Below are 19,051 nucleotides of genomic sequence, written 5' to 3'. Positions count from 1 at the left end.
GCTTGATTTTACCTTCTCACCCTCCATCTGTATTTTAAATTCCACCACATTGTGATCGCTCCTTCCGAGAGAATCCCCAACTATGAGATCCTGAATCAATCCTGTCTCATTACACAGGACCAGATCTAGGACCGCTTGTTCCCTCGTAGGTTCCATTACATACTGTTCTAGGAAACTATCGCGGATACATTCTATAAACTACTCCTCAAGGCTGCCTTGACCGACCTGGTTAAACCAATCCATGTAGGTTAAAATCCCCCATGATAACTGCTGTACCATTTCTACATGCATCTGTTATTTCTTTGTTTATTGCCTGCCCCACCATAATGTTACTATTTGGTGGCCTATAGATTACTCCGATCTGTGACTTTTTCGCCTTACTATTCCGGATTTCCACCCAAATGGATTCAACCTTATCCTCCATAGCGCATATGTCATCCTTAAATAACAGAGCTATACCCTTACCATCCACTCTGTCCTGCCGAAAAGTTTGATACCCTCAGATATTTAACTCCCAGTTGTGACCATCCTTTAACCATGTTTCAGTAATGGCCACTAAATCATAGTCATTCACGATGATTTGCGCCATCAACTCATTTACCTTATTCCGAATACTACGAGCATTCAGGTAAAGTACACTTATGTTGGCTGCCGCCGAAATCCAAAGGGCTGCTCCTGTAAAGGTAAGGTTTTTAAACTAACTACTCACCTCCCAGAAGGCCCCAATATTGACTGGGACTCACTTAGTGCCAGGGGCTTAGACGGGGCAGAGTTTGTAAGGAGCATCCAGGAGGGCTTCTTAAAACAATATGTAAACAGTCCAACTAGGGAAGAGGCGGTACTGGACCTGGTATTGGGGAATGAGCCCGGCCAGGTGGTAGATGTTTCAGTAGGGGAGCATTTCGGTAACAGTGACCACAATTCAGTAAGTTTTAAAGTACTGGTGGACAAGGATAAGAGTGGTCCGAGGATGAATGTGCTAAATTGTGGGAAGGCTAATTATAACAATATTAGGCGGGAACTGAAGAACATAGATTGGGGGCGGATGTTTGAGGGCAAATCAACATCTGACATGTGGGAGGCTTTCAAGTGTCAGTTGATAGGAATACAGGACAGGCATGTTCCTGTGAGGAAGAAAGATAAATACGGCAATTTTCGGGAACCTTGGATGACGAATGATATTGTAGGCCTCGTCAAAAAGAAAAAGGAGGCATTTGTCAGGGCTAAAAGGCTGGGAACAGACGAAGCCTGTGTGGCATATAAGGAAAGTAGGAAGGAACTTAAGCAGGGAGTCAGGAGGGCTAGAAGGGGTCATGAAAAGTCATTGGCAAATAGGGTTAAGGAAAATCCCAAGGCTTTTTACACTTACATAAAAAGCAAGAGGGTAGCCAGGGAAAGGGTTAGCCCACTGAAGGATAGGCAAGGGAATCTATGTGTGGAGCCAGAGGAAATGGGCGAGGTACTAAATGAATACTTTACATCAGTATTCACCAAAGAGAAGGAATTGGTAGATGTTGAGTCTGGAGAAGGGGGTGTAGATAGCCTGGGTCACATTGTGATCCAAAAAGACGAGGTGTTGGGTGTCTTAAAAAATATTAAGGTAGATAAGTCCCCAGGGCCGGATGGGATCTACCCCAGAATACTGAAGGAGGCTGGAGAGGAAATTGCTGAGGCCTTGACAGAAATCTTTGGATCCTCGCTGTCTTCAGGGGATGTCCCGGAGGACTGGAGAATAGCCAATGTTGTTCCTCTGTTTAAGAAGGGTGGCAGGGATAATCCCAGGAACTACAGGCCGGTGAGCCTTACTTCAGTGGTAGGGAAATTACTGGAGAGAATTCTTCGAGACAGGATCTACTCCCATTTGGAAGCAAATGGACGTATTAGTGAGAGGCAGCACGGTTTTGTGAAGGGGAGGTCGTGTCTCACTAACTTGATAGAGTTTTTCGAGGAGGTCACTAGGATGATTGATGCAGGTAGGGCAGTAGATGTTGTCTATATGGACTTAAGTAAGGCCTTTGACAAGGTCCCTCATGGTAGACTCGTACAAAAGGTGAAGTCACACGGGATCAGGGGTGAACTGGCAAGGTGGATACAGAACTGGCTAGGCCATAGAAGGCAGAGGGTAGCAATGGAGGGATGCTTTTCTAATTGGAGGGCTGTGACCAGTGGTGTTCCACAGGGATCAGTGCTGGGACCTTTGCTCTTTGTAGTATATATAAATGATTTGGAGGAAAATGTAACTGGTCTGATTAGTAAGTTTGCAGACGACACAAAGGTTGGTGGAATTGCGGATAGCGATGAGGACTGTCTGAGGATACAGCAGGATTTAGATTGTCTGGAGACTTGGGCGGAGAGATGGCAGATGGAGTTTAACCTGGACAAATGTGAGGTAATGCATTTTGGAAGGGCTAATGCAGGTAGGGAATATACAGTGAATGGTAGAACCCTCAAGAGTATTGAAAGTCAAAGAGATCTAGGAGTACAGGTCCACAGATCACTGAAAGGGGCTACACAGGTGGAGAAGGTAGTCAAGAAGGCATACGGCATGCTTGCCTTCATTGGCCGGGGCATTGAGTATAAGAATTGGCAAGTCATGTTGCAGCTGTATAGAACCTTAGTTAGGCCACACTTGGAGTATAGTGTTCAATTCTGGTCGCCACACTACCAGAAGGATGTGGAGGCTTTAGAGAGGGTGCAGAAGAGATTTACCAGAATGTTGCCTGGTATGGAGGGCATAAGCTATGAGGAGCGATTGAATAAACTCGGTTTGTTCTCACTGGAACGAAGGAGGTTGAGGGGCGACCTGATAGAGGTATACAAAATTATGAGGGGCATAGACAGAGTGGATAGTCAGAGGCTTTTCCCCAGGGTAGAGGGGTCAATTACTAGGGGGCATAGGTTTAAGGTGAGAGGGGCAAAGTTTAGAGTAGATGTACGAGGCAAGTTTTTTACGCAGAGGGTAGTGGGTGCCTGGAACTCACTACCGGAGGAGGTAGTGGAGGCAGGGACGATAGGGACATTTAAGGGGCATCTTGACAAATATATGAATAGGATGGGAATAGAAGGATACGGACCCAGGAAGTGTAGAAGATTGTAGTTTAGTCGGGCAGTATGGTCGGCACGGGCTTGGAGGGCCGAAGGGCCTGTTCCTGTGCTGTACATTTCTTTGTTCTTTGTTGTTCTTTGTACGAGCATTCAGGTAAAGTACACTTATGTTGGCTTTTTTACCTCTGTTCTGAATCTTAACACCTCGATCAGTAACCTCTCCTAAGTTATATTTCCTCTTAACCTTTCTCCTAATTTTCCTTGTCGTTGAACCCATATCTTCATGTAACAAGCTGCCGCGTCGCTTACCATTAATGTTTTCACTTCCCGTTTTATTTCTTTTAGTATTCCTGGTCCTAGTCACTGAGCTCCCCTCAGTCACTGTACCTTGTACTGTCACCCTTTTTGATTTTTGACTATGGCTTCTCTGCCTTACACTTTCCCCCTTACTGCCTTTTATTTCTGTCCCCGTTTTACTACCTTCCAACTTCCTGCATCGGTTCCCATCCCCCAGCCACATTAGTTTAAACACCCCCCCCCCCCCCCCCCGATGGACATCGGTTCCAGTCCTGCCAGGTGCAGACCGTCCGGTTTGTACTGGTCCCATCTATCCCAGAACCGGTTCCAATGTCCCAGGAATTTGAATCCCTCCCTCTTGCACCATCTCTCGAGCCACGCATTCATCCTCTCTATCCTGACATTCCTACTCTGACTAGCTCATGGCACTGGTAGCAATCCTGAGATTACTACCTTTGAGGTCCTACTTTTTAGTTTAACTCCTAGCTCCCTAAATTCAGCTTGTAGGACCTCGTCCCGTTTTTTACCTATTTCGTTGGTGCCTATGTGCACCACGACAGCTGGCTGTCTTCCCTCCCCCCCCCCCCCCCCAAGAATGTCCTGCAGCCATTCCGAGACACCCTTGACCCTTGCACCAGGGAGGCAACATACCATCCTGGAGTCTCAATTGCGTCCGCAGAACCGCCTGTCTATTCCCCTTACAATTGGGTCCCCTATCACTATAGCCCTGCCATTCCTCTTCCTGCCCAGCTGCACCGCAGAGCCAGCCACGGTGCCATGAACCTGGCTGCTGCTGCCTTCCCCTGGTGAACCATCTACCTCAACAGTATCCAAAGCAGTATATCTGTTTTGCAGGGAGATGACCGCAGAGGACACCTGCACTGCCTTCCTACTCTTGCTCTGTCTTTTGGTCACCCATTTTCTATCTCCCTCAGTACCTTTCACCTGCGGTGTGACCAACTCGCTAAACGTGCTATCCACGACGTCCTCAGCATCGCGGATGCTCCAAAGTGAGTCCACCCGCAGCTCCAGAGCCGTCAAGCGGTCTAACAGGAGCTGCAACTGGATACACTTCTTGCACGTGAAGGAGCCAGGGACAGTGGACGTGTTCCTGAGCTCCCACATCGCACACAAGGAGCATGACACGGGTCTGAGATCTCCTGCCATGTCTTAAACCTTCGGTTAACTTCAACAACTACAATTTCAACAAAAAATACAAAGAAAAAAAAAATAAATATACCAATGAAAAGAAACCGAAAAACAGAAACACTACTTACCAGTCACTTACCAGGGATAAAAAGCACTTCCTCTCCACCAAGCTTTGAATTCCCACCTAGATTCAAATTCCCAAACTCACTCACAGCTGTGTCTCACTCCTGGCTCTGTCTTCTCTGGCTCGCTGGGAGAACTCCCTGGGAGTGAGTTTACAAGTTGTTCTTTTTAAACTGTCCTGAATGGACTCCCCTCCCCCACCTGCTTTTAGATCAAAGTAGATTAAAGTGACTGACACTTAACTGCCAACCAGTTATGTGAGTGGGTGGGGCAGCCCCTGTTAACCTACACTGCACAATACTAGCTTAATTTAAACTCCTGAAATTTAAAAGGAGCTGCCTTACTGATTTAATTCAATTCCCACCTAGATTCAAAATTCCTAGATTCAAATTCCTAAACTCACTCTTAGCGGTGTCTCACTCCTGGCTCTGTCTTCTCTGGCTCACTGGGAGAACTCACTAACATCTTCTGCCTGAGAATGCAAGATTTTTTCCCCTCACAATGAGCTGCTACCATCCTATTTCCATTTCAATTGATCCAGATCTTCCTTTGTTGCATTGAGAGGACAGAACTTAACATAATACATGTGAATTTGCTAGACCAGAACTCCTAGACACGCAAACAGTACAGTGGAAATTAATAAGATTTAAATGCACAAGACATACCCCTAAATTTGTTCTCTTATTTTCTTTCATTTTAGTGGGGATCCAATCATCATCCTCAGTTTCAGCATTAGAATCAGAGTCAGACAATAGCTCTTCCAGACTCATACGTGGAGTCATCATATTTGGCTTTGCAGTAGTCTTCCTCTTGTTCTTTGGCTACAAAATAAAAGATGCGTTAATATAGAGCAACAAAACAGTAACCAAGTTATTCAATGGCACAGCTGGAAACAGCCATCCAGAAAAAAAAAGTGACCGAACCGGATTGTGCCACCACCATTTTATATAATTATTGACAAGGGAAAGGCTCATCATTCATTCAGATAAGAATTAAAAGAACCATTTACATGCAGTGACATAGTTTGAAAACTGCCAGCTCTTCACCACACAATCTTTTGAGCAGTGAAAAGTATTGTTGAAACTAAAGCTACAGCCATAATTATATTCAAGCATTAGAGTTACGACAGAAACATACAGCAAATCAGTGCTTGGTGTGAATAACCTATGAAATCGAGGAACAAGGTTGGGAATTCTGTGGAGAGAAAAAAAAACCCTCCCGACTCCCCAAAGCCTGGCCATCATCTACAAGGCACGAGTCAGGAATGTAATGGAATACTCTCCTCTTGCCTGGATGAGTGCAGTTCCAATAACACTAATGAAGCTCAACACTACAGAGGGCAAAACAGCCCCCTTGATTGGGACACCATCCACCACTATGGATGGAGAGGCAGCAATGCAAACCATCTAAAGTTTCACTGCAGCAGTTTGTCAAGTCTCCTCGGACAGCATCTTCTAAACCCATGACATTTACCACATTGAAGCAAGGGCAGCAGATACATGGGAAGACCCAACACCCGCCAGGTCCTCAAGCTACATCTAGCTTGGAACTATACGGCCATTCATTCAGTCACTGGGTCAAAACTCTCGTGTACCTAAACCCAGTCAGGTCCTCAAGCCACATCTAACTTGGGAACAGTACTGCCATTCCTTCAGTCACTGGGTCAAAACTCTCAGTAGGTGTACCTAATGTAGTGGTTTAGAAGGCAGCTCACCACCTCCTCGATGGCAATTAGGGATGGGCATTAAATGCTGGCATAGCCAACAATGCCCACATCCCATGAGCAAGTAAAAAATAAAAGAAAACAGGTTCTGAGCAAGGGCTCAGGTGGAACAAGGAAAGTTTGGTCAGTGGAAAGTAATTAAAATGACAGATGGTACATGTTAGTAAAAAAAAAAAAAAGTGTACAGGTCCAGCAAGCAAGTAAAAAAGTCAGAATGTTATCATTTGAGGGGAATGGATTACAAAAGTAGGGAGGTTATGCTTCAGTTATACAAGGCATTGAGACCATATCAGGATTATGTAAAATATTGGTCTCTAGGAGAGATATAAATAGGCTAGAAGCAGTTCAGAGAAGCTTTACCTGATTAATAACAGGAATGAGCAGTGTGTCTTATGAGGAAAGGTTGGAGCTGTTCGGTTTGTATCCACTAGAGCAAGAGGCGAATTGACCCAGAGGGGTATTGTCAGCGTGTAGGTGGAGAGGAGGTTTCCTCTTGTCGGATAATCTGGAATTAGGAGTTACTGTTTAAAAATAAGAGGTTGCTCACTTAAGACAGAGGCGAGGTGAATTTGAGGGCTGAATATCTCTGGAACTCTTTCCTCAAAAGGCAATGTGTGTGTAACTAGTATATTTTAGCAGAGCTAGATAGAATATAAAATCAACAAGGGGGTGAATGGTCAGCAGAGATAGGAGGGAATATGGAGTTGAGGCTGTAATCAATCAGATCAGCTATGATCTTATTGAATGGCAGAGCAAGCTCAAGGGGCCAAGTGACCTACACCTGCTCCCAATACCCATGTTCGTATGGTAGCTTCAAGTGAACAAGATGAAAGTTGCACTTTTCAAAACACTATACACTACATTCCCCCCCCCCTTCTTAATAATCATCAAGGTTAGTTTCCAAAAGTGTAAACAAATTAGACTTTAAAACATTTGACTTCACTAGTAACATTACATATTCTAACTTCTAATTTAACAATACATTCAATCATGTGCAATACAAGATTTGTTCACCAACTGAAAACTGTTGCTTTGAAACAGTCAACTTTGCCTGAGAAGTCTACGTCTGTGGATTCAATGCTTACGAATCATGTTTTCAGTGCTTTGAAGAATGACGCATTTGTGTGATGACACCCATGAACCATGCTTAGTAATGATCATTGATACTTTACGTCATAGCAAATGGTTGGATATCTTAAAGGGTAGTTTGCTTTCTAATATGACCATCACATTTTACAAAGCACTTTTATATCCTGGTTTTGGTGCTAGTTCCGAATTTAATGTTTCATTCTGCATTTACTCATTCTTCAGTTCTCAAATCAGGTTTGTGTACATGTTGATCATCAGCTCTGCAGGTTAGCTCAGCAGAACATGCACATAGCATGTGAAAACATACATTGATCATAGAGTGCAGAAGGCGGCCATTCGACCCACTTAAGCCCTCACTTCCACCCTATCCCCATAACCCAATAACCCATCCTAACCTTTTGGTCACCAAGGGCAATTTATCATGTCCAATCCACCTAACCTGCACATCTTTGGACTGTGGGAGGAAACCGGAGCACCCGGAGAAAACCCACGCAGACACGGGGAGAACGTGCAGACTCCGCACAGTGACCCAGCAGGGAATCGAACCTGGGACCCTGGCACTGTGAAGCCACAGTGCTATCCACTTGTGCTGCTCAAAAGATGTGTAGATGGAGCTTTCCAGTAGTTGAGCGAGTCACTTGTCCTGTACTTGCAGAGAAAAAAAGTGATGCAGCACTTGCCTCTGCCTTCATGACTTAAGTCTTGGCTATGGATGTACAGATTACGTTTTTCAAAGTACATACAAATCTGTCCGTTTCTCCATTAGCTCTTGACCAATAGATGCAATTTTGCCATTCGGTGAAACCCTAGATATTTTGCAAATTTATTAAACTGTTGGGGGTTCATTGTCAATTTCCGCCATTTGAGCAATTTTAAACTAGGTGAAAACGTGGTCAAACTTTGGATGGATGGTTGCTTTTATTGAAGTTGACTATTTCCACAACTGGGAACCAGCTGTAAGCAGTGACAACAGTGTTCACCAGTGGGTAAATCTGCAAAAACAAGGATAACCTCAAATCCATGCTCTAGAGTTGGTCGAGACATCTGGAGGATCACAAATGGTTGTTTGACATGGTGGACATTAGTGTCATGCTCTAGCATGTCAGTTCCTAGAAATTGTCTGGTTTTGACAATTCGCTGGTGACCTTCATACCCTCAATAGTTGTGGAAGTACACTGCATTTTGCCAACATGGGATTGGATGTGGTTGTAATGGTGAGCTCATTTCGAACATAGATTACACATGGAATACTTTGGGTAAGAGTTGAGAATGTAGTTAAATTCCTTCCTGTATATCTCACTGGAAAACAACCACCAATTCCAACCAACATCTATGGTTGTATCAGCTCACCAAAGTGTCCACATGCACTGTAGAGTTTATCAATATTTCAATACATAAAAAATAAAATCATCCGTACCTTGGGAGGAACATACTCAAAGGGAGAAGCTGTCGTCTCTGTTGGGAAGCTCATGGAGTTGTTGTCACCCAGCTTACTGGTTGTGTACTGGAGCAGGTTCAGTTTCTGCAGAGAGGAAATACATAGCTAAACTCAGGCTTCTCAGCAACCACCTGCTTACTCTCCTACAAATGTTAATTTCAAAAATGAAGTGTGTACAGGTGAAAGGCACACATTAGATAATTACCTGTGCTGCATAGGCTGGAATTGTTTTTCTTGTAGCAGTGAAGGCTGATTGGGGGATCTGACGGCGGTATATAAAAAAAAAATTGGGGTACAGGTAGGGTGGATAGGAAGGAACTTTTCCCATTAGAGTGGTTACTAACCAGGGACATAGAATTAAGGGTCAGGAGGTTTATCGGGGAGGAGGGGAAAAGCTTTGCCCAGAGGATGGTGGGAATCTGAAACACTGCCTGAAAAGGTGGTCACCCTCAACATTTAGATGAGCACTTGCAATGCCAAGTGCTGGAAAATGGGATTAGACTAGTTAGGTGCTTGATGGCCAGCATGAGGGTTGAAGGGCCCCTATCTGTGCTGTAATTGACTCTAAATACATAACAATGGCAGCAAGGAGTAAATTTATATTGTTGTAGTGTTTGGAAAAAGGTATATAATCGGTTCTTTTATTTAGAAATTTAGAGTACCCTATTCATTTTTTCCAAAAAAGGGGCAGTTTAGCATGGCCAATCCACCTAGCCTGCACATTTTAGGGTTGTGGAGGCGAAACCCACGCAAACACAGGGAAGAGTGTATATAATCTGATAAATGAGGCTCAATTGAGCCAAAATGTTCTGTCAGAAGAATGCCAGATGGGAAACTTGGGCATTTTCTTACACGCATTCATGCCTCCTGTAGAACCATTCAGAGAAAATTATGCCTGCTGTCAGATGTGAGGCATGGAGAAGAGTTGGCGGAATATTAGTTTTGCGAGTGTTACAAGTCTGAAGATGGTTAGCTTCAGGAAGAGGACATTCAAAGATCATAACATCCTACCCCCCCCCCCATCATATTTAGAACCTTTTTGATCTCCATCCATTTCATTTCCACATGCAAGGCTTTTCAAATCGCTACGGTCATATTTGATCACTTCCTCAGCTCCATCACCAGTTCATTACCTACAGGGGAAAGACATTTCTTACTGAAATGTTCCTCCAACTCCCTTTTAGCCCCAATTCATTAAGATTACTCTGCTACTGTTGTCTTACCAAAGCATTGTTGGTTCTGGAATCTATTGCTCTTTAGAGTCTCCTACTTGATGGCATACTACCCAAATATCCCACAGTACTTCACATGAGCATTGTTACAAAAGCCAACTTACCAAGATCAGAGGTTGGAACTCCAAATCGCAACGGACCTTGAAGATTCCATGCATGAGTGGCCTACGCACACGCAATTCAGCATTTTAAGTTATTTGGGCCAAGGACAGACAACAAGAAAATGACTGAAAATCTGGGTCACGTGACAGGGAGCAAAAGTGCCACCGCAAACAAATGTCCCAGGCAGATAGCAAAAGGTCCCAGTTAAGAGGAGGGATGGAGAAAGCTTCCAACAAGTACAGGAAATGCCCTGAAGACAGGTTAGTGACTCCATGCTATGTGATGTTGGGTGAACGTACCTCTTTGAAGGAGGAGCTGAATTTGTGTTAGGAGTTGATACTAGAGTACATACTCAGGAATCCAAAGAAACAATTTTGTGAGAAGAGATTGAAACCCTGGGAGGAAAGTCATTGTTGACACAGTTGGAGCCATTTTTGGAGAGATCTTTGAAGAGGACGACTGGAACCCCACGCGTTTCAATAAAACTGATTGACTGTTACTGACATCGGAGTTAAGAAATCCATGGAATCAGTCTTGGTCGCAATTGTCATTTATCATGACATGTGGGGTGTTTGACCAGTTTCTGTTAATTAGTATGTAACCCATATTAACCAATGTTAGTGTACAAGATAGATATTGTGAATAGTTTGATCTTTCTGGCCATGTACAGTAAAGTTATTTTGTTTGTTCAAAACCTGTGGAAATTTGGGCTTTATTCGAAGTCTTGAATCTCAAACTTTTGTCTACATTAAACACAACATTATTGGTTCCTTACCAGCCCTACAAAACATAGGGGGCCTTGTTTAGGATTATAACATTATGAAGCAAACCAAGCCACACAAGGCAATAATTGGCTGGCTTGGTCAAATGGATAGTTTTAAAGGAGCTTTGCAAAAAGGAGATGGAGGTCTGGTGGGGTGGGGTCAGACTGGAATTTGCAGAGCTCAAGAGCCCTGCCAGTTGAATACATGACCACCAGTGGTAGGAGCAATTGTGCAAGAAACTAAAAATGAGATGAACTCACCTGCAAATATTGTGGGGCTGGAAGAATTAAAGAGGTCTTCGTGGGATTTGAAAACAAGGATAAGATTGAAAGAAGCATGATTTGACTCGGAGCCAACGTGGGTCAGTGTGCAGAGGGCTTGGTGCTAGTTTAGGCAAGAGCCGAATAATTTGGGATGATCAGAGTCTGAGAGAGGCCAGTTAGGAGAGTACTGGAATAGACAAGCCTAAAAGCAACAAAAGGATGCTGGAGGACTTCAGCATGAGCAGATTAGATGCTCCAGAGCAGGAAATGGGCAATCTAAAACAATGGCACAATGCAGTGAAATTCCATTTCGGCAGTTCAATATGGTGCCACTGTTCCACAGGCAAGTCACACCCAGAGATGATAACAGTGAGGGAGGGAGGACCTGGGGAGTCTTCAAAAGGACTCCAGGCCACATGAGATTTCATGCCATCAGGTCAATTATGGCCAAGGAAACCTCTTGCTGACTGCCATCTACCATCCTCCATGAAGCTTCTGCGTTGTTCATGTTAACTTTCCCTTCTACGCTGAGCACCACTTGGGAAGGGGCCAAGAATGTACTGTTGGTGGAGGGACTTCAACCCAAGAGTTACTCAATAGTCTATCAACTAAACTGGCAGATTCCTGAAGGGCATATCTGGCAGACAGTGGGTGGTAGGTTGTGAACCAAAAAAGGCACCTCATTCACCAATTTACCCGTTGCAGATTAATCTGACAGTATTCAATGACCACAATCTTCATGAGATTAAATCCAGTCTTCACATCATCGATTATCATAGAATTTACAGTGCAGAAAGAGGCCATTCGGCCCTTCGAGTCTGCATCGGCTCTTGGAAAGAGCACCCTACCCAAGGTCAACACCTCCACCCCATCCCCATAACCCAGTAACCCCACCCAACACTATGGGCACTGGAGAATGTGGCCTAATTCTGCTCCAATGTCTTATATCTAGCAGTTGAGTGGCATGGTAGCAGTGGTTAGCACTGTTGCATCACAGCACCAGCGACCTGGGTTCGATTCCTGGCTTTTTTTTTTTAATAAATAATTTTTATTAAAGTTTTCACAAAATATCAACAACAAAATGTAAAAGGAGCCAAATAGAATTAAGCACAAAACAAAACAACCCAGTGCCCCCCTCCCCCCTATACATAAATAATAGATTAACACCCGCCGAAACACACAGCAAACATAGCAAATATATACACACCCTCAGATCCCCCAGTATAGACAAACAAAAATAAAATAGAACCCACCCCCCCCAGGTTGCTGCTGGTGCTGACTATTGTCTACCGTTCTGCCAGGAAGTCCAAGAACAGTTGCCACCGCCCGAAGAACCCTTGCACCGATCCCCTTAAGGCAGATTTCACCCTCTCCAATTTAATAAACCCCGCCATATCGTTGATCTAGGATTCCACGCTTGGGGGCCTCGCATCCTTCCACTGAAGAAGAATCCTTCACCGGGCTACCAGGGATGCAAAGGCCAGAATACCGACGTCTTTCACCTCCTGCACTCCCGGCTCCTCTGCAACCCTAAATATTGCGAGCCCCCAGCCCGGTTGGACCCTGGATCCTACCACCCTCAACACCGTGCTCGCTACGCCCTTCCAAAATTTCTTCAGCGCTGGGCATGCCCAGAACATATGGGTGTGGTTTGCTGGGCTCCCCGAGCACCTAACACACCTGTCCTCACCCCCCAAAAAATGGCTCATCCTTGTCCCGGTCATGTGTGCCCTGTGCAGCACCTTAAACTGTATGAGGCTGAGCCTCGCGCACAAAGAGAAAGAGTTCACCCTCCCTAGGGCATCTGCCCACGTCCCCTCCCCCCAACTCCTCCTCCCACTTACTTTCCTCTCCTCCTCTCCCCCCTCTCTCTCTTCCCCCCCCCCCCCATCTCTCTCTCTCCTCTTCCCCCCCCCATCTCTCTCTCTCTCTCCTCTTCCCCCCCCCATCTCTCTCTCTCTCTCCTCTCCCCCCCCCTCCCCCCTCCCCTCCCTTCCCCCCCCCCATCTCTCTCTCTCTCCTCTTCTTCCCCCCCCTCCCCCCTCCCCCCCCCTCCCTTCCCCCCCCCCATCTCTCTCCTCTTCTTCCCCCCCCTCCCCCTCTCTCTCCTCTTCTTCCCCCCCCTCCCCCCTCTCTCTCCTCTTCTTCCCCCCCTCCCCCCTCTCTCTCCTCTTCTTCCCCCCCCTCCCCCCTCTCTCTCCTCTTCTTCCCCCCCCTCCCCCCTCTCTCTCCTCTTCTTCCCCCCCTCCCCCCTCTCTCTCCTCTTCTTCCCCCCCCTCCCCCCTCTCTCTCCTCTTCTTCCCCCCCCTCGCCCCTCTCTCTCCTCTTCTTCCCCCCCCTCGCCCCTCTCTCTCCTCTTCTTCCCCCCCCTCCCCCCTCTCTCTCCTCTTCTTCCCCCCCTCCCCCCTCTCTCTCCTCTTCTTCCCCCCCTCCCCCCTCTCTCTCCTCTTCTTCCCCCCCCTCCCCCTCTCTCTCCTCTTCTTCCCCCCCCTCCCCCCTCTCTCTCTCCTCTTCTTCCCCCCCCTCCCCCCTCTCTCTCTCCTCTTCTTCCCCCCCCTCCCCCCTCTCTCCTCTCTCCTCTTCTTCCCCCCCTCCCCCCTCTCGCTCCTCTTCTTCCCCCCCTCCCCCCTCTCTCTCCTCTTCTTCCCCCCCTCCCCCCTCTCTCTCCTCTTCTTCCCCCCCTCCCCCCTCTCTCTCTCCTCTTCTTCCCCCCCCCTCTCTCTCTCCTCTTCTTCCCCCCCTCCCCCTCTCTCTCCTCTTCTTCCCCCCCCCTCCCCCTCTCTCTCCTCTTCTTCCCTTCCCCCCCCCTCCCCCCCTCTTCTTCCCCCCCCTCCCCCCCTCTTCTTCCCCCCCTCCCCCCCTCTTCTTCCCCCCCTCCCCCCCTCTTCTTCCCCCCCTCCCCCCCCTCTCTCCTTTCTCCCTCCCCCCCCCCCACTCTTCTCCCCCCCCCCCCTCTCTTCTCCCCCCCCCTCCCCCCTCTCTTCTCCCCCCCTCCCCCCTCTCTTCTTCTTCTCTCCCCCCCTCCCTTCTCTCCCCCCTCCCCCCCTCTTCTTCCCCCCTCCCCCCCTCTTCTTCCCCCCTCCCCCCCTCTTCTTCCCCCCTCCCCCCCTCTTCTTCCCCCCTCCCCCCCCTCTTCTTCCCCCCTCCCCCCCTCTTCTTCCCCCCTCCCCCCCTCTTCTTCCCCCCTCCCCCCCTCTTCTTCCCCCCTCCCCCCCTCTTCTTCTCCCCTCCCCCCTCTTCTTCTCCCCCCCTCCCCCCCTCTTCTTCTCCCCTCCCCCCTCTTCTTCTCCCCCCCTCCCCCCTCTCTTCTCCCCCCCCTCCCCCCTCTCTTCTTCCCCCCTCCCCCCTCTCTTCTTCCCCCCTCCCCCTCTCTTCTTCCCCCCTCCCCCCTCTCTTCTTCCCCCCTCCCCCCTCTCTTCTTCCCCCCTCCCCTCTTCCCCCCTCCCCCCTCTCTTCTTCCCCCCTCCCCCCTCTCTTCTTCCCCCCTCCCCCCTCTCTTCTTCCCCCCTCCCCCCTCTCTTCTTCCCCCCCTCTCTTCTTCCCCCCCCCCCTCTTCTTCCCCCCCCCCTCTTCTTCCCCCCCCCTCTCTCTCCTTTCTCCCCCCCCTCTCTCTCCTTTCTCCCCCCCCTCTCTCTCCTTTCTCCCCCCCCTCTCTCTCCTTTCTCCCCCCCCTCTCTCTCCTTTCTCCCCCCCCTCTCTCTCCTTTCTCCCCCCCCTCTCTCTCCTTTCTCCCCCCCCTCTCTCTCCTTTCTCCCCCCCCTCTCTCTCCTTTCTCCTCCCCCCCCTCTCTCCTTTCTCCCCCCCTCTCTCTCCTTTCTCCCCCCCCCTCTCTCCTTTCTCCTCCCCCCCCTCTCTCCTTTCTCCTCCCCCCCCTCTCTCCTTTCTCCTCCCCCCCCTCTCTCCTTTCTCCTCCCCCCCCTCTCTCCTTTCTCCCCCCCCCTCTCTTCTTTCTCCCCCCCCCTCTCTTCTTTCTCCCCCCCCCCTCTCCTTTCTCCCCCCCTCTCTCCTTTCTCCCCCCCCTCTCTCCTTTCTCCCCCCCTCTCTCCTTTCTCCCCCCCCTCTCTCCTTTCTCCCCCCCCCTCTCTTCTTTCTCCCCCCCCTCTCTTCTTTCTCCCCCCCCCTCTCTTCTTTCTCCCCCCCCCTCTCTTCTTTCTCCCCCCCCCTCTCTTCTTTCTCCCCCCCCTCTCTTCTTTCTCCCCCCCCCCTCTCTCCTTTCTCCCCCCCCCCTCTCTTCTTTCTCCCCCCCCCCCTCTCTTCTTTCTCCCCCCCCCTCTCTTCTTTCTCCCCCCCCCTCTCTTCTTTCTCCCCCCCCTCTCTTCTTTCTCCCCCGCCCCCCCATCTCTCTCTTCTTCCCCCCCCCCATCTCTTTCTCCCCCCCCCCATCTCTCCTTCTTCCCCCCCCATCTCTCCTTCTTCCCCCCCCCATCTCTCTCTCTTCTTCCCCCCCACATCTCTCTCTCTTCTTCCCCCCCCCCCATCTCTCTCTCTCTTCTTCCCCCCCCCCCATCTCTTTCTCTCTTCTTCCCCCCCCCAAATCTCTTTCTTCCCCCCCCCCCCATCTCTCTCTTCTTTCTCTTCCCCCCCCCTCTTCTTTCTCCTCTCCCCCCCCCCCCCCCCCCATCTCTCTCTCTTCTTCCCCCCCTCATCTCTCTCTCTCTCCTTCCCCCCCCCCCCCCCCAAGCTCCTGGCCACCCGGACCCCCAAATACCTGAAGCTCCTCTCCGCCCTTTTTAGTGGGAGCTCGCCAATCCCCCCCTCTCCTGGTCCCCTGGGTGGACGACAAAGAACTCGCTCTTCCCAATGTTGAGATTGTACCCGGAGGCATCCCCGAACTCCGAGGATCCTCATTACCTCCGGCATTCCCCCACAGGGTCCGCCACATATAGCAGCAAGTCGTCCGCATAGAGCGACACCCTATGCTCCTCCCCACGCCGCACCAGCCCCCTCCAGTTCCTCGACTCCCTCAGTGCCATAGCCAGGGGTTCAATAGCCAGCACAAAGAGCAGGGGGGACAAGGGACACCCCTGCCTCGTCCCTCGATGCAACTGAAAGTACTCAGACCTCCTCTTGTTCGTGGGCACACTTGCCATCGGGACCTCGTACAACAGCCTAATCCACCGACGAACTCCTACCCAAACCCAAACCACTTCAGCACCTCCCACAAGTACCCCCACTCTACCCTATCGAAGGCTTTCTCAGCATCCATCGCCACAACCATCTCCGCCTCCGCCTCCCCCTCCCTCACCGGCATCATAACATCGTTCAGGAGCCTCCGCACATTCGCGTTCAACTGCCTCCCCTTCACGAACCCAGTCTGGTCTTCGTGGATGATCTGCGGCACATAATACTCCGTTCTCGTGGCTAAGACCTTCGCCAGCACCTTGGCATCTACATTTAACAACAAAATCGGCCTGCAAGACCCACACTGCAGGGGATCCTTGCCCCGCTTCAGGATCAAGGAGATCAGTGCTCAGGATATCGTCGGGGGCCTCACTGAAGGTCCTAACCAGCAACGGGCCCAACAGGTCCACATATTTTTTGCAAAATTCGACCAGGAAACCATCCGGCGCCAGTGCCTTCCCCGCCTGCATGCTCCCTATCCCTTTGGCCAGCTCTTCCAACTCAATCGGGGCCCCCAATCCCGCCACAAGTCCCTCCTCCACCTTCGGGAACTTCAGTTGGTCCAGAAAGCAGACCATCCCTCCCTCCTCCAGTGGGGGCTCGGACCGATACAGTTACTCATAAAAGTCCCTGAAGAACCCATTGATGCCAGCCCCACACCACACTGTCTCCCCCCTCTATCCTTAACTCCCTAGCTGCGTCCCACTTCTGAAGCTGATGCGCCAGCATCAGACTTGCCTTTGGCCCATATTCATAAATCACCCCCTGGGCCTTCCTCCACTGCGCCTCCGCCTTCCTGGTGGTCAACAGGTAGAATTCGGCTTGGAGGCTACGCCTCTCCCTCAACAGTCCCTCCTCCTGTCTACCCTCACCATCTCTCCCTCTCTCCTTGTGGGCCCCAATGGAGATCAGCTCTCGCCTAACCACCGCCTCCCAGACCATCCCCGCTCGGACCTCCCAGTTATCGTTGGCCTCCAGATACCTCTATACTTCCTCGGACCCGCTCGCTCACCTCCTCGTCCGCCAACAGCCCCACCTCCAAGCGCCACAACGGGCACTGGTCCCTCTCCTCCCCCAGCTCTAGGTCCACCCAATGCAGGGCGTGATCCGAAATGGCTATCGCCAAGTACTCGGTATCCTCTACTCTCGCAATCAGCGCCCTGCTCATAGCAAAAAATTCGATCCGGGAATAGGCCTTCTGAACGTGCGAGAAGAATGAAAATTCCCTAGCCCCCGGCCTTGCAAATCTCCAAGGGTCCACCCCTCCCATCTGGTCCATAAACCCCCTCAGCACTTTAGCCGCCGCCGGCCTCCAACCCGTCCTAGACCTGGAGCGATCCAGTGCCGGATCCAACACAGTGTTAAAGTCCCCCCCCCCCGCCCCATTATCAGGTCCGCCACTTCTAAGTCCGGGATCCGACCCAACATGCGCCACATAAAATCCGCATCGTCCCAGTTCGGGGCGTACACGTTGACCAGCACCACCCATTTCCCTTTGCAGCTTACCACTTACCATTACGTACCTGCCGCCATTGTCTGTCACAATGCTCGACGCCTCGAATGACACCCTCGAATGACACCCTCTTCCCCACTCCCCGATTTTTGGCATCCAGCCCTGAATGAAACATCTGGCCTACCCACCCTTTCTTAATCTTACCTGGTATGCCACCTTCAGGTGTGTCTCCTGGAGCATGACCACATCCGCCTTCAGCCCCTTCAGGTGTGCAAACACCCGGGCCTACTTAACCGGCCCGTTCAGCCCTCTTACCTGCCAGGTTATCAGCCAGATCAGGGGGCTACCCTACCCCCTCCCCCGCCTAGCCATAACCCCCTCCTCGGCCAACTATGCGCCCGTGCCCGGCCCCCACGGCGGCAGAACTCGCTCCAGCTCCCCCTTCACCATACAAGCAGCAACCCGGTTCCCCTCCCCCCCCCTAGGATCCCTCCGAGCTGCATTGCTCCCCCCATTGCACTCCCGTAAGTTAGCTGCCTCGTGCTGACCCCGGCCGCTCCGCCTCTCCTTAGACTCCTCCCATTGTGGAACTTCCCCTCCATTACCCACCAGCAGGCTCTCCACCTCCCTCTTCCAGCCCAAGCGCGGGGAAAAAACCCACGCTTCCCCCACCCCTCCAGCGCGGGGAAAAAGCCCACGCTTTCCACCTGCCCGGCCCCACCTCCTCTGTCGCAGCTCCTTTTACAGGCCCAGTCCCCTCAACCCCGACTCGGGTCTCCCCCTCCCCCACGGGGCCTCCCCCTCCCAGCCATCCACCCCCTACTCCATTTAGGGGAAATGTTGAAAAAAAATGCCGTTGGGGGCCCTGAAAAGAGCTCAAAAGTCCATTCCAAGCGGGAGCTGCCAAACGTGTAACTTAGATACCAAGCCAACACTTCACTCCTTGATATAAAGCAGCAGTTGTAGGCAACGGGTCAGTAAAGGCTACAGGTCCCGACAACATCCTGACGGAAGAGCAGTGTTCCAGAATTAATCAATGTGCCTAGCCAGGTTGTTACTACAAGACAAGTATCTGCCTAATGTAGAAAACTGTCCAGGAGAAACACAAATCTGGCCACATTATCCCATCAATCTGCTCTTCAAGTCATCGGCAAAGTGATGCAATGTGCCAACAGTGCAAACACATCATACTAACTCAGCAACAACCTCATAGAACCCAAACTAGATCACATTACAACCAGTGTTAAAATAT

General features: G+C 50.0%; 1 protein-coding gene across 1 annotated transcript in view; it reads right to left on the bottom strand.

The window, feature by feature from the left end:
• The window catches only part of kif4 (kinesin family member 4), a 103,467-nt gene that overhangs the window by 8,752 nt on the left and 75,664 nt on the right, over positions 1 to 19,051 (bottom strand). Inside the window, exons 27-28 of the mRNA XM_072505515.1 lie at positions 8,844 to 8,948; positions 5,280 to 5,435 (exon numbers count right to left, since the gene is read on the bottom strand). Coding sequence (XP_072361616.1) covers positions 5,280 to 5,435; positions 8,844 to 8,948 — 261 coding nt within the window. The remainder of the gene's footprint in view (positions 1 to 5,279; positions 5,436 to 8,843; positions 8,949 to 19,051) is intronic.

The sequence above is a fragment of the Scyliorhinus torazame genome, chromosome 5, assembly GCF_047496885.1.
Source record: "Scyliorhinus torazame isolate Kashiwa2021f chromosome 5, sScyTor2.1, whole genome shotgun sequence".
Classification (NCBI taxonomy): Eukaryota; Metazoa; Chordata; class Chondrichthyes; order Carcharhiniformes; family Scyliorhinidae; genus Scyliorhinus; species Scyliorhinus torazame.
This window is presented reverse-complemented; position numbering and strand designations above follow the sequence as displayed.